This window comes from Falco rusticolus, chromosome 5 (genome assembly GCF_015220075.1).
Source record: "Falco rusticolus isolate bFalRus1 chromosome 5, bFalRus1.pri, whole genome shotgun sequence".
NCBI classification, from domain to species: domain Eukaryota; kingdom Metazoa; phylum Chordata; class Aves; order Falconiformes; family Falconidae; genus Falco; species Falco rusticolus.
This window is the reverse complement of record NC_051191.1, coordinates 35,239,126-35,255,330: the sequence shown is the minus strand read 5'-3', so window position 1 is coordinate 35,255,330 and position 16,205 is coordinate 35,239,126. Positions and strand designations below refer to the sequence as shown.

The following is a 16,205-nucleotide window of genomic DNA, read 5'->3' as shown; positions in this document are numbered from 1 at the left end:
AGCTTTACACGTGCTTTCATGCAGGATAACCATAGGTTATTTGAATTATTTGTTGACTTTGAAAAGGCAGGAAAAAAAAAAATCTAAAACACTCTGGTCACAGTGCAAGGCTATACGTGTATGTGAAGGAAGCTTTATCTTGGAGCCCCTTATCCTTTTTCATTCCTTTTTCCAGCTGTAAGTGGGGTTATATGACAAAGCAAATATTATTTTTTTTAGAACTGGGACTCAAAGATTCCATTATCTGAGGTATGCCTTATCTGTGTGGAAATACTAGAATAAGTACATAAAGCCAGTTAACAAAAAATAAATTACACATCTCTTCTATTTTAACTTTCTCCTCAGATCTTACAATATTGTTGTGCAGTCTCATTCATATTGCTTCTAAATATGTATTATTTTAATTCCGGCTTTGAGGAGCAAAGGAACTGGTTTGAGTGGTTTGGTGTTTTTTTGAGTTTGTTTTTTTATTTATTTTTACCTCAAGGATTGTAACTAATATGACAGAGCAGATGAAGTGCATCAGTGAAACATGAAGATTATTAGTAGTGGTATTGGTGCTCAAAGAGTACTTACCTAGTGCTATTTAACTTCCTTTTTGTAGGTTATTAACGTGGATGATGATGGTAATGAACTGGGTTCTGGCATAATGGAACTTACAGATACAGAACTAATTTTGTACACCCGTAAAAGGGACTCTGTAAAATGGCACTACCTCTGTCTCCGTCGCTATGGCTATGACTCAAATCTTTTCTCTTTTGAAAGTGGCCGAAGGTGTCAAACTGGACAAGGTATGTGGAATTTTTGTATATAAAACTTTTTGGAAATTTATTTGCTATTGGAAGACAATTTTGTTTAAAAAACCTATATTCACCTGTCCCTTGGCAAAGGTTATAAAGGCTGTGGTTTTATATGTGAATGTGGTTTCTGGAAATAAAGTTACCTTATGAGGAGTGGTCTTATGGTAAAATGAGGATTTGAGTTGCACATAGTTTTTGGCATTTTAGGTCTGGAGCACTTCATGCTTGTATGTGTGGATACTTCTGGTCATCTTGGGAGGTGGTTTTGACAGGGAAATGCTCCTGCCTCAGAGGCTGACTTACCTTTCAGGAAGGGGCAGTGAAACCTGGAACTGTGGAGGAATCTCTTAGGAATTCAAAGAATTCTCTATTTGTAGATTTTAAAAGATTGGAGCACTGATATGAAATGGGTATTCCTATCCTATTATTGTCTTCAGTAACACAATCATATTTCATCCTCTTTCTAAAACAAATGTCAATTTCATTTATATCAGTGACATCTTTCTCAAATTTTGACGCATTTTTGTATGAAGTGTGTAAACTTCAGCTATGCTTAGTTATTTTCTGTGTGGGTTTAATTGGAAAAAGATGGTTACCTTTCCAGTTCCCAGATCTTTCCTGCTTTGGCCAAGGTTGGCTCCCAGTGAGAAGATGCAGGCTTTTCTCTCTCTCTCTCTCTCTCTCTCCACTGCAGCAGTCCATCCTCAAGGGAATGGCTGTTTTGGTTGAGGTCTCATTTTGCATCTTTCTATGGTGATGTAGTTGTGTGTACTTGGAATTCCTATGTATTTATACATTATGAAATTAAATTGCATTTTTATTTTCTTATAGATTTTTAGCATTTACTAGTATTTTGATCAATAATTGTATTTAGCGGTTGAATGGTTTTTTTCAATCTCACTGTAAAAGATCAGGCAGATGAAAGAACTTGATCATAAACAAAGCTGATCAATCTTCATTGTCCAAGCAGAGGTAAGGGCAGGCAGTTTTGGTTTGGTTTGGGTTTTTAATCAGAGTTTAGAAGGTGTTCTCAGTTCATCTCCTAGTGAGAGATTGATATGTTTTCAAATGTTACCGTGTACTCAGTACTAAACTAAATTTTCAGACTTCTAAAGAAGAAAATAGTAAACTTTCTTTCGAAAAAAATCACTTTAATAGATTTTGCAGGTTTAATTTTCTTGTTCTAAACATATAAAATAGATGCTAATAAAATTCAGTTGAAAATACTGTTTTGAAGGTTCTTTTCCTATTAACAAGTCTGCAAAATTTTCCACCAAGTCTAATTGACTACTCTGCTTCCCTCTTAATTATTTTTTTTTTCATAGAGAAGATTCAGCAGGCTGTGTAAGCAGCAACCCTTTCCCTCCCTCTTTTGTTTCTTGCCTTCCTTACGTAATATTAAAATACTGTGAATATTGAGAAAAAAGAAATCCGGCAGAAAATGTTCTCTCTGTTGCTTTTTTGCAATGGAGCATTGTTCCTTAGACCTACGCTGGGTTTTGTGGGCACAAGTTGCAAAACTTTTGTCTTCACTTGGTGAGATGACAGAGAAGTTTTTCATTTGAGAATACCCTCAATACTGCCCAGCAACTTTTACTGATTGCATTAGTCAATATTGTTTGCGCTTTCCATTTAATCTCAAATTATATCTATTGAGAAGTTGTCTGAAGGCACTGATGGTGAAACACTGAGCTTGTGCTAGGTATTAAAAACCTTGAAAACATTTTCTAGGAGCACACTAATAGATAATTCAGCATAGAAAACTTTGAGGAGCTGGTGGTCATTATATATTGTGACACACATCACATAGTATTTAATGTGAATGTATTTAATAAAAGTCAAGATTTCATCAAGCTGTTTCTGCTTGCAGTTTCAGTGCCAATTTCTTCACCACATATTTTAAGGAATCAGCAATTTGGAAGCACTTTTTTAAAATAAAGGGTTAAAGGCATCTGAATTTCTCAGAAACATACTGGGAGCTTTTTAAAGCTTGTGAACCTTTTTTTTTTTTTTTCTTTTTTTTTTTGTCCATTAAGATTGAAGTTATCTAGTGTGAATCTTCAGAAATACACAAAAAATTAAACATGGACTATTGTACTTGAGCTGGATCATGGGTTGGGGAAATTCTGCCATGTGGAGCATTTCTGGTAGTTCTGATCTGTCACAGTTCTGTGTCCTTAAATAAATATATGATGATAGTAATTGTCAGTATGTGAACTTATTAACACTTAACAGAACTAGCTATATAGCTAGGTAGTTTTTCATAAAGAGTGTTTTAAGACTGTAATACTCACTTTAAAAAATGAGCACCTGCACCCACATTTAACAAGCATGTCAACTTTAACTTCATGCTTTCAATGGAAGAATAACCCAAAGCTGCGACTTTGCTGGTGAGGGTAAGTTGGGGCGCTCCCTGCTGTTTAAAGGCAAAGTGGCACAATACACACACAAAATACATGGTATTGCTGCTAACTTTGTGTTCTGTGTCTATCCTTTAGCCTAAAACAATTGGTTTGTTACTGTCTGTTTCACACAGTTTGTCTTAGTAGCTTATCATTTTAATCATCTTCAAGAAGCTAAGCTTTTTCCCAGTGTTTAAATCCTTCTTTCCTGTTGTGCAGGTATCTTATTTTTATGGTAATTTAATAGAAATCTGGTTTAAAAAAAATGACCTTGTAGCACCACAGCACTTTAATGTAGTGGGCTTTTTAAAAATTTATTTATTTAATAGGTATCCTTTTTATCAGCTTAAAAGAAAAAAAAAAAAACAACTTGCCCTGTTTTGTGGTTTGTTGGGTTTTTTGTTTGGTTGGGTTTTTTTACCCCTCATTTAGCACTCAAAACTTTAGTTTTGCTCTTAACTGAATCAGTTTTCTGTTCTAATTAAACTTTTGGTGCATGGGAATCTTATTCTTCTATTAGATAAACACTGTAAAGGTTCTCACAGTAATTTTGTGTGGTTTGGTGCAATGAAAATTTCTTAACATTTTTGCTTCTTTAACAGGTATTCATTACGTGGATTCCAGTTCTGTTTTTTGAAAGTTATGTACATTGTAAGGCATGTTTCTTACGTTAAAGGATTTTGATTTTTTTCTTGTGTATTTGTAGGAATCTTTGCCTTTAAATGTGCCCGTGCAGAAGAGCTGTTTAATATGTTGCAAGAGATAATGCAGAATAATAGCATAAATGTGGTAGAAGAACCAGTAGTAGAAAGGAATAATCATCAAACTGAGTTGGAAGCTCCAAGAACCCCTCGAACACCAACCAGTAAGTATGGTTATACTGTCAGATGACATAGCTGAATGTAATATGGTACTTAGCTAAAAATAGCATTTAATTTGCTTTAAATCTTTAATAATTAAAAAGAAAACTAATTTAAACCTAAAGGGCTAATTACCAGTAATGCGTCCTCTTGAGGTACTTGCTGAAGATTCTCCTTTGAGAATCTTAAGTCTTGGGAGCAAAACTGCTGTAATCAGGTTCTCCAGGTTTAAGAAATAAGCTTTGGGAGCTTTGTTGTTGCATAAGAACATGCTTCAGTGAAGCAGTGTTCCTACGAACACTTATGATTACACCTATTGAATTGCATTACAATATATCACTATATTTTACTGATGCATTTCTGAGAAACGTGAGTGTTGGGCAATGTTCTGACCTTTTTGTTAAGGGAAAAAAGTAATGGTAATACCACATCTACAGTGGGTTTGTAATCTTTCTTTTGCCGTGAGTAGACGGATGGGTAGAGTGAAGTCCTTTCAGAAATACCAGAGGATTTTAGGTAATCTCAAGCAGATGGCTTGATATTTGAAACTAGGAATTGCAGGTTATTGATGATTTCAGAGAAATGGAAGCTTCAGTACATAAGTCCCTGTTTGTTAGGGAGACATGTTATTAATGGTGGAAAGAGAAGTTGGAGAGGGAGTTTACTGGCAGAACTGCAGTGTGTAATACACCTAGATTTCAATGGTTGCTTCAGACATGTTTCCCAGTAAATGCTGGGATGCTATACTCTGCAATTTGCTTTCCCTTTCCTTCCTCCCAGTAAAACTGAGTCTTGTGAATATGTAATAAGTTTAAACATATTTTAATTTCTCTTTTGAAAAGTTAAAATTAAGATACAAAGCACCTTACTCATATACAGTAAAATGTTCTATTTTAATATGATCTTGCTTGTTTTCTAATTGAATCAGCTCCTGGATTCAATGCACAAAGTTTACCTAATGGCTACCCCAGATATCCATCTTTTGGAGATGCTTCATCACATCCTTCCAGCAGACATCCTTCTGTTGGAAGTGCACGTCTCCCCTCTGTTGGTGAAGAATCAACGCATCCTTTACTTGTAGCAGAGGAGCAAGTGAGTATTTTTTTCCCCTCATATAACTTAGGTTCTACATTAGTTCACATTTTTCAAATGCTTGTTCTGTAGGCTTTTTTTTTATGTTTTTCAGTATCAGGTGTAATGTATTTCTACTGTATGTTGACTACCTCTGAAAAGTGTTTGCTTTACATCTTTAAAATGATACTTTGTAGGATAGCTTGCTGAGGAGAAGTAACTGTTTTAAGTTGCTTTTCATATTTATATACAAGTATGTATTTGCGTATACTCTTTTCAAAAATTTCGGTAATTATTTTTAAATGCATAAATTGTACTTTATGAGAGATTCTGGTCAAAAACCTTCTTTACATGCAAAGTCTTCTATTTGGTGAATAGAGATCATGGAATGATTTAGGTTAGAAAGGGACCTCTAGAGTCCTGCAGGTCAAATTTTAGAATTAGAGGCTGCTGCACAGAACCTTGTCCTTTCATAATTTAAATACTCCAAACAAGGGGATTCCAGTGTCTGAGCCATGTGTTCCCATGTTTCACCACCTTTGTTAGGAAGGCATTTCTCCCTAACGGGTAATCAGACTTCTTTCCTGTTAAAGCTGGTATCCATTGCCCCTTAGCCTTTTGCTGAACATGTTCAGAAAGGGTCTGGCTCTGTCTTTTCATCTATTAGGTAGTTGAAAACAGCTATTAGGTGGTTTCCTGGCCTTCTGTTAAGACTGAATAAGGATGGTGCTCTCAGCTTCTTGCATGTCACACGCTCTATCATGGCTCTCAACTGGACTTGCTCTGGTGTGGTGATGTCTGTCTTGCACTGGGGAGCGCAGATGCATTCTCACAAGTGCTGAGTTGACAGTAACAATCACTTTCCTTAACGTACTGGCTGTGCTTTTGCTGACACAAACCAGTGCATGTTTGGTTTGCGTTGCTGCAGGGGCACACTGCAGATTCACATTCAGCTTATCATCCACCTGGACCCCCTCTACTTTTCTGCAAGGCTGTCTTCAAGTCAGTTGGTGCCTAGCCTGTACTGTCGGTGGTGTTCCATACCAGGCACTGGACTTTGCAATTGCTGTTGCTGAACTTCATGAGTTTTCCGTGAGTTCAGTTCTCCGGGCTGCTGAGATCCCTCTTAGTGGAAACCCTACTGGTCTGGGATAGACTGAAAATTTCAGAGGGTGTGTTCTATCTCATCATTCAGGATGCTGATGAAAATGTTAGTCAAGGTTAATAAAATGTATTGCGGTTTAGGAAGAACTCTTGTGTGTGATAAGAAACAGTGTTGGTAACTGGAGAAGGTAATCAGAGAAAAGTGTGGTGAACTGTCTTGTGGGAAGGGATTGGTTAGGAGCCCCCACAAAAGAGTCCCAAGTATTACTGTTGGAGTTATTGAAGAGTAAATGAGTTTTAAAAAATCAGTGTAGGAGTCAAGTGAGCTGTAAAGAACACTTCACCTTGTAGAGCTTGACAGAGAAGCTGGGAAGGCTGGATGGCTGCTGCTCTAAAATACTACTTTTGCTGCTTGGGTATCCAGACACAGAATTAAAATGTAGAGGAGGAATCCACTACTCCAGGCTTCCCCATTCAGCCTTGTGTTGATCCACTGTGGGAACTTGGAGGGATAACCTAGTGATGTATTCTTGCCTTTCTTAGTGACATCTGGCAGCCAACTCCTGCTCCTTTTTAGTTCTGAGTGCCATAGTTCATATAGAATTCTGTGTTTTTCTACTTGTTTCTAGTATTAGGAGGCTGTTGGGTCTTGAATAAAAAGAATGGACTGTTCTTTCAGTAGAACTAACTTCTCTTCTTATTGCTTGAGTAGTACACAAGACAAAATCGTGGGGGTTTTTTAGTGGTGGTTTGTTTGTTTGGATTTTTTTAATGAACAATAGATTTCCTTTGCAGCATGGAAATTACATAGATAATTTAGCCAAAGCAACTGTTGAACTGTTGGTCACTGTCATGGTAAGGGACAACAAGGTAGATGTCTCACTGATTTATCCAGGTGAACTAATGAGCTAAGTTGGAGCAGCCCAGTGTTGCCCTGACCACAGCAGAGCTGGAATAGAACTTGAAAAGCTGTAACTAGAGCACGACTGAGATAATTATTTTAATTTGATGTTTTAATGTAGGATGTAAATTCTGTTCTTTTGTTAGAGTAGCAGTAACAAAACCAACAGTAAAATTTCAGGTGAAAAAAAAAAAAACAAAACAGCACAGTTCAACAAAATGATGACCTTTGCTCTTGAACAGCTGCTATAATGAGATTTGTTTTTTAGGTATTTTGATTAGAAAAGTGGGGAGTTAAGAAGGAAAGAAATTTGGGGTGGGGGGGAAAGCACAGAACAGCATTTGAATTTCCTTTGGTTTTTTTTCTTCCCCTTTTAGGTGCACACTTATGTCAACACTACTGGGGTACAAGAGGAAAGAAAAAACCGATCAAGTGTGCATGCGCCACTGGAATCAAAGCTTTCAAACACTGAAACAACTAAAGTGAAAGAAGATCAGATGTGTACTGATGACAGAGATGCTCAGGTTCTCCTGGAGCCTGAAGGAGTCAAGTTTGTTTTAGGACCAACACCTGTTCAAAGGCAGTTAATGGAAAGAGAAAAACTGGAGCAACTTGGGAGAGATCAAGTTAGCGGCAGCAGCACAAACAACACTGAATGGGACACTGGGTACGACAGTGATGAACGTAGGGAAACACCATCTGGTAATAAATTGGTGTATGAAAATATAAATAGGTTATCAATCCCTAGTGCCTCAGGGGTCAGGAGAGGTCGTTTGACATCAACCAGTACCTCAGACTCCCAGAACATTAACAACTCTGCTCAGAGGAGAACTGCGCTATTGAACTATGAGAACTTGCCATCCTTGCCTCCTGTTTGGGAAGCCCGCAAGATGAGTAGAGATGAAGATGACAGTTTAGGACCAAAGACCCCATCTCTGAATGGCTACCACAATAACCTAGATCCAATGCATAATTATGTCAATACAGAGAATGTAACAGTACCAGCAAGTGCTCATAAAGTAGAATTTACACGACGTCGGGACTGTACCCCAACAGTCTTTAACTTCGACATTAGGCGTCCAAGTTTAGAACACAGGCAGCTCAACTATATACAGGTTGACTTGGAAGGTGGTAGTGACTCCGACAACCCTCAGACTCCAAAAACCCCCACCACTCCACTTCCGCAAACTCCAACCAGGCGCACAGAGCTGTATGCTGTGATAGACATTGAAAGAACTGCTGCTATGTCAAGCTTGCAAAAAGCACTGCCCCGAGATGATGGTACTTCTAGGAAAACTAGACATAACAGTACTGACCTGCCTATGTGAGCCTGGGAAGCATTAAATCATTTGCACCTTTTGTGAAGTTTATAAAATTGAAGATGCAAGTACTTTGCATTTCTTAACACTAACGCCTTTTATAGACTAATAGAATTTTTTCTGCATACTTCATGTACTTGTCTAACTAAAGGGAATTAATGTAGAGCAAGTATTCATTTAGGTAACACTATTTCATTCTACAGTAGTAGTAACTAGTGCGTAGCAGCAGCGTCACCACCTTTCACAGTGCCTCTTTAAACTGATTAGAGTCTGAGTGATGTGCCAGTTTTGAATTTATAAATATTCTGGTCTGATGCCTATACTCATTAACGGCATTTATAACACTTTTTAAAGCCTGTTGATACGTGCATTATTAGCAGGTCAACCTAATCTTTCAAGATACATATTTTGCGTTCATTCCTCATTGAAGTGGCTCTTCCAGAATGAAATGTATGTAATGCATTAATTCATTCAGTTTGATGTACACAAGATATATTGGTTCATCTCAAGGGATATAAACACCACACCTTTTTTGTCTGTGTTGCTTTTGTTTTTTGTTTGTTGGGGGTTTGGGTTTTATTTTAAGACCACATGGGCAAGAAGGCCTGTAATTCCTGATAGTTTTCTTAACTTGTGAGATACTTGAGAGGGCACAAAGTTCGTTGATCACAGCTATAAACACATGTAAACCCAGCCTTAAGCTCCTTCCGCTAGAAGAGAATTCCGAGTGGCATATCAAGTTCCTTGTGAAATCTGACAGAATTTTGATCTCATTAGTGTTTTGGTTTTTTTCGGTGAAAGAATTCACAGGTTGGCTGTATGAATTAAGGCTCTTTTGTAATTTTGTAGTTCAGTGTGCCTTCCTTTCTTTGCATTTGTGCGTTTCTTTTTTATCTGTTCCATAATGTCTTGTTTTAAAAGTCAAAATTTTGTACATAACTTTAATTATCATTCAGGGTCATTTATGTGTTTGTCTTACTCTCTGCATTTGACAAAGAAAGACTCTTGAAGGTCAAATGGTTGTCTTTGTCCAGTGTTCTACTTTTACATGCCTGACAGAAATATCCCAGCTCTCTAGCAGCATGCATTATTGCACAACTGGTTTATTATGCAGCTATCGTCTTCCTCTAAAGCATTAGACGCAGGTTACACGGGAGGCAGGGTACTGGACTTGATAGTTCTTTATAGAAAATTGCACATTCTAGCAATGTGCATCCATAGTTGATAGTATACTTTTAATTTAGAAAGATATGTAATAAATTATCTGAAGGTAGTATTATCTATGAGCATACTTCTTTTCTTTTGCAGTTGGTGAATTTGATTACAACAATGGCTGCTCAGTGTTAAAGGTATATCCAGGTAGAATGTTTGTGGAATATGCTAGATGCACTCTTAGCAGGAGTTTTTGGGGTTGGCTTTGGTTTGGTTTTTTTCTAATGCGCAAGAATTGTAGAATTCTGGCAGTATTGCAGGTGCACCTTGATACTAGCAGCAGCAGTGATTACTCTCCAGACTGTGATTGCAAAGGAATTGACACTTATGTGAACTGGTGTGATGTAAAATAACCCTTGAACTGTGAGGAAAAACATGCAAGAAAAGCCATTTGGAGATCTGAAAAAAAATAAAGGTCTTCATGCAATATTTGAAGTTTTATTAAAAAAACCACAACAAACTACAATTATTTTCAGTCTTTATATTGGAGTGTATTCCTGTTGCTTTGTTAGCTTTTTCTGTGGTCTTCTCTCAGTTCAGTAGTGGCAGCAGTAGCAGCACCTGAAATACGTGTGTCTTGCCACACTGTTAAGGGATATCAGGCAACCTTTTCACTCTGACTTTCATTATTCTTTACAGACTGTACAGTACTGAAATACCAGATGCACAAAGAACATAATTTGCAGAAGTAAAAAATAGGAGTCATTGAAACCATTATGAGGAACTTAAATGAGATGAAAAAAACCCACCTCATTAATAATTTCACGGTCAACCTATGCATACTCTTGTGATAGACTCGTTGACTTGTGGGGAGGCCTTGGTGCTCAAGAAAGTAATGACTACCTAGAGCTAGATGTTTTCCAGGTCTGCAGTGTTAGTGCTCCTTCACATCTTTGCCGTTGCCTCACCTTAGGCTATGGACCAGTCTTGGCCTGTACTGAAGATAAGTTACCAGGTGTTGCAAAATACTGGGTTAATGTGTGGTTCTTGTTCTTAGCTTACAGCTCACTTAAATTCGTGAGCAGAACTAATGTTTCAGCATGTGTTTCGAGGCAATTGTGTTTGATCTAGCTAGCTGCCTAGAAATATTTGGTCTCCACTGTATAGTATGGGTGTTTCAGAAATACTAATTAATTGGATCCTTAAAAGAGACCTATGAGGCAGGGAAGTTGACAACTAGGGAAACAGAGGCTTCAAGTAGGTCCCAAGTGACCTGCTGAAATTATACCAACCAACCATATCCCTCCTTAGTTTGTTGCGCTTTCCTGTGCATTTATCCTGAATAGTCTCAGATCATACAAGGCATAAGTAATTTTATGTTGTTGCAAGATTTACAGTACTACTTAGGCCGTGTTTTCTTAGCTCTGGTCCCCAAAATTGAGAACATACTGAAATTTCAACTTTCTGTAGCCTTAATTATATTGACAAGTGTGACAACATATTTTCCATATTTTTACCCTCTTAAATTTTACAGGCGGGAATATGCTTTCTCATTTTGTCTATGCTGCAAACATACCCGGTAGTCCCTGTTACCCATGCTACTCATCTTTAGCATTCCTTATTTTCTGCCCCTTGAAGTAGATGTAGTTGCAATGCACTTTACCCTTCAAGACTTGGTAAATATTTTTTTCAGTTCAGTCTCTTCTAAAGGCTGTGATGTTAGGTTTAGTATCTGTAATCCTGGATTCAGTTTTCAGCTGAGATCCCTCCGCAGTATTTAGATCATATTTATTTTGGGCCCACAGGTGTATAGACTGAGAAACTACAAGTATGCAATCATTTTCCTTAGTAACGTTAACGGAGACATGTTAAGTTTACATAAACTAGGTCCTGCAAAAATGGCAGCATCTCTGTCTGCTCTACTTTTCATCCATAACATGCAGTTGGCTGCTACTATTCAAGCTCGTCTGACAAGGGAAGCCTTTAACTGTAGGTATTCCTTTCATGCAGTGATTTGGGAAAGGCGTACATCAGTGTATCTTTCCATCAAGGAAACAGAGTTGATAAAAAAGATGAAACAGTGACCAAAAGTACATAATAAAGATTGTACCAGAAATAGAGTTAGTGAGAATTTAATCCATCGGTTATATCAGGAAAATAATTTTTTTCTCAAATTGATGTCAAGAGAAGGACCAGGTTTTTTGGTTTTGTGGTGTTTCTTGGTGGCTCCATGAAACACTATAAAAAAGACCATACTGAAAACCTTAACTCTCGTTAGAACATTTTTTGTTTCCCCCAATAAGTACATTTGGCATGACCGGGGTTGAATGTAATGGTGTGCATTCCTGTTCCTATTGAAGTCTGCAGGACTTTTATAGAAATATCCAGTGTTCAAATAGACATTTCATATCATAAAATGGTTAAACACCACACACACACACCCCTTCCCTCAGATGTTTGGATATTTGTACATGTGTTTACATCTCTGACTAGGGCTTGGGGTGTAAAAAGTGCCACAGAAAGGAGTAAGCTGTACAAAGTCCAAACCAGTGTCAAAACAGGGCTGGTTTTTTTGCAGATGACAGACCAGCAGTTGATTTTGCTGGTTTTACAACAGTGTGTATTGGCTCAAAATCTGGCTATCCTTGTTTTTATTTTATATTTAACCACTTCTCAATGAGACGGTCTGGAGAGAGATAGTCATTATTCACTGTCAGTGAAGGAAAATGCAAGTTCTGATTAATGTTAGTTACTACTTCGAGCATATAATGATGTATCCGATTTGGACCTCTAAAATACTCTAAGCAGTATTCTCTTCGTGTAAGGTGGGATCAATGGTGAAATTCCATTTCTGCACTGTAGTAATTTATTTAATGGCTGCAAATAAGATGAAACTAATTAAGTAGGAACTAATAGTGGACTTAAATCTTAAATTCTCCTATTTCCCCTAAAGAAGTTTGGTCCTTCAGTGTGATAGATAGAATTAGGTATTTTTTGAATTTAATGATAAGATCTTTCCCATCTTTTCCTTAAGGTAGCAATTCAGGCATTTATATTTGACAGTATTTACTTAATATAAACATGAGTTCATTTATCATATCTTTATTTTAAATTCATATACACTCCAAAAAAAAAAATCCAGAAGAAATTCCATCACAAAAAACTGCGTTAAGATGGAGTCAAGGTTGCTGATGTCCTTATTACAGAGCATATACGAAAAAGACAGGAAGTCATGAGTTGAGGTTCTTTCACAATCGTTAGGAATTACTTCCTCTTTTGGACAAGATAAGTGAATACGAAAAGACAAACTTAGCAGCTGCAACTCTGACCATGTACACATTATTTCTTCTGATACTGTACTTTAAGTGTGTGACTAAGTCTGTCAGATGTCTTTTGAGGCTATTACCCTAACACGGTGTTTACTCCAGATTAACGCAGTATTTTGTTTGGAAATAATGTAGGTCTACAGATAAAATATGAGAGACAAGTTACCTTAAAGTTGGTGAAACAAGTGTTGGACATTTCTCTATTTTTATATATTACAAAGGGCATTTTGAAATTTTTCTTGCAGTTTTATTGATTTAGTGTGGTAATATACATATATTGTGACAATGTTTTCTGCTATATCCATTACTTTGGTGTAATTCTATTTTATGTAGCAAATACGTGTATATACAAAAGAGATTATGTAAAAAATATGATTAAGAAATAGGCTTGAGCCCTTGAGAATAGGGACTGTCTTCCTCTGTGTCTGCAAAGTACTTAATGCCTTGGGGTGCCAGCCACAACTCCTGTCTGAGACCTGTGGTGACTGAATTGCCAAGCGATGAGCGTGGAGGAGCAGCTCCTCTGCTTTCCACGAGAAGCCTTAGTACAAAAGATGCCGTGAAGCTCACCTTGCCACTCCCTGGTGCTGGGGCTGTGCTGTACATGCTCTTTTCCAGCGCCACCTGCCAACAACCCAGAGAGCCCGGAGTCCGTGTGTCCTTTATGCCAGTCCTTCCCCTGGGCAGTAGGAAAGGAAGTCTGGGGTAGGAGCTTTGATGTCATCAGGGAATCTTCCTTGTTAGCAGGGTGATCCTTCCGGAGCTTGTTCGGGCCTCATGCAGTGTCCTTTGAAACCAAATGAATGATGCGTGTTGACTTCAGGGGCCACTGGATGTGCTCCTACAAGATCCGAGTTCTGCTGACATAACAGCTCTGTTACACCTGAGGACCTGGTTGGTCAAGTTCTTCAGGAATGGTTTAAAAATACTGTAAAAATATATTTAATTACATGTACTAAAAAAATTTCCTATTTGTTGTGGTCAGCGTTCAGATGACTATGTGAATTTTGATTTCTTAGTGATACTTGCATATATATTGCTTTAACTATTATGTATGAAAGAGGAAGTGATTCTAAAGTGTGAAAGATCAGGATTACACCTGCTTTTTAATGGTTATGTTATTTAGCAATGGATGTCAGCAAATTTAACTCCATATTAATGCAGTTTTTTTGCATTAGAATATGTGTGTATATCATACACCCACATTTTATATATAATACGTTATATATATTTGGTACTAACTTTGTATTTTCCCTGAAATTTTGCCAAATCTCGAACACAGATGTTCTCACTTGTAAGACTTTGGTACTTAATAACTGAATGTATAAGAAATGCTCTGGTATGAAAGTGTGTTGTATGATGTCCCACAACACAGAGGTCTCAACCAGCAGGCACGTTGCCTTTTTCACATCTTGCTTCATTGCAGCATCACCTTTCATCTCCTGAAAAACAGTCTGTTTAAACTGCAGACCTGCCATCGCAGTACTGCTGAATACCACACGCTAGCATGAAAGCTGACTGGTAGTAGTAAAAATACAATAGTCACCAGTGTGCCACAAATGCATTTATTAAATGCAGAAATAGACGTTTCTACAAAGGCCAAAATCTTATGTTGTATGTTCCTTTCTTGTCATTACATTGTATGATATTGTAAGATTATTGTATGTCCTAATTTGCATTATAAAATGTTTTTTCCTACTTAAAGGCATAAATATAGCAACTTTGTATAAAGGTAGCTTTCTAGATTTTTATTTCTTTTATATAAAAATGTCTAAACAGTGGGAGTACCATTGCCAAATTGTTTATAAAATTTCAGTTACTTTGCCCTGTTCAATGAATTTCTTTTTACAAACATTCCATGTTTCTTTTATGAAAAAAAGTGATATTATACTATGCAGAAAGAGTGTATTTTTATGCCATTCCACATTAATCTTAAAAAAAAATTCATGCCACTTGTTTTAAGCTGTCATCTTTGAGAAAGCTTACCAAATGTGCATTTTTTAAAAATCTATTATGTATTATGATAACATTTTCCCCCTTTACCAGTGCCAACTTCATTTGAAAAAAAAATAATTGTAGCATGGCAATAAACTATTGATTTTACATTGAAAATTGTCTGTGAGTTCCTTCAGTATTTCCCAGTGTTGGTGTCACTGGATTGTATTTCTTTCTTTAAATTGTTGCTTCAGCTACCTGTCTCCCTGCCTGTCCTCACCCTCCTTGTATTTGACTCATTACTTAGTGGTAAGAAAAAGAACCAACAAAACAAACCAGAACATGATGACCTGTAGTCTGTAAATTTTTCTCCAAGCCTTTGTTTTATTTCTACTAGTGTTCTGTCACATCTTTCTTATGTATGTAGACTTTTTTTTTTTTTTGGTGGTACTACTGTTGCTATCAAATACTGGCTGGTGAATCACAAGGCAGCAATTTGAATGTGCTCTGTTCTCAGTTACTAAATGAGTAAGATTTCACAAAACCCAAATGGACGTTGTTAGCATAGTACTGATAAATTCAGAAAGGAAGTAATAAGAAAATACATGGTTGAAGTCCTGTCCAGGTGGCCTTTCCTCTGGAGACTGTAAAATATGGTGGTTGATTTATCATAATTCAGTATTTTCTCTTTTGTCCCTCCCAAGTCACTGTTTTATGGCATAATTTATGCCTAATACGCCATAATAAATGGCAAAATGAACAAAACTCCAGAAACATTGGGAGATGTTTTGTTTTCAGAACCTCTTAAGAAACACCATTATGTGGTCCTTGCACAATGTTGGTTAGATAACTTATGAAATCTGAAAACTCAGTTCTCAAGAAGGTTTCCATATCTCTGGCCAACGGTTTTGCAGCTTTCCTAACAGGCATGGCAGCTTAGCAGTCCATTACACTTAATGTTTCCATACTAGCATGATACGGAGTTCAGCAGAAACTTTGGTTCTGTGTGCCTTCATTTCAAATGGACGGAAAGCTTCCCAGTTACATTTGGTTGAAATACTTCAGTGCACCAGTTCTGATGTGACAGCAGATGAAATACATGCAGTTAAGAGAATTAATCGCTAGCAATGTTAAAACATCATGCAACTGATATAAGTGGTTCCAATTAAAATATGCATGTGCCTTGCATTCTTGACCTAGTGCTTTGTTATAAAATAAAATTTTGAAGCCAGCTGAAAATAGGTGGCATTTGAACAGCCAAGCATTAAAGAGCTGACCTTCCAGCCCTATGTGCCTAGTACTAGGATTTCCAATAATGATATAAACTGGCCTTGT

General features: G+C 37.1%; 1 protein-coding gene across 3 annotated transcripts in view; it reads left to right on the top strand.

Annotated features, from left to right (window-relative positions):
- Positions 1–15,041, top strand: part of FRS2 (fibroblast growth factor receptor substrate 2) — a 58,201-nt gene extending 43,160 nt beyond the window's left edge. For 2 of the 3 annotated variants that reach the window (XM_037387413.1, XM_037387412.1), the window contains 4 exons: positions 605–791; positions 3,909–4,067; positions 4,991–5,154; positions 7,516–15,041. In XM_037387413.1, the coding sequence (XP_037243310.1) occupies positions 605–791; positions 3,909–4,067; positions 4,991–5,154; positions 7,516–8,466 (1,461 nt within the window). In that variant the 3' untranslated portion in view covers positions 8,467–15,041. Of the gene's footprint in view, positions 1–604; positions 792–2,838; positions 3,197–3,908; positions 4,068–4,990; positions 5,155–7,515 lie in introns of those variants that run through there. The other variant, XM_037387414.1, reaches the window with a different exon arrangement.
- The last annotated feature ends 1,164 nt before the right edge of the window (positions 15,042–16,205 follow it).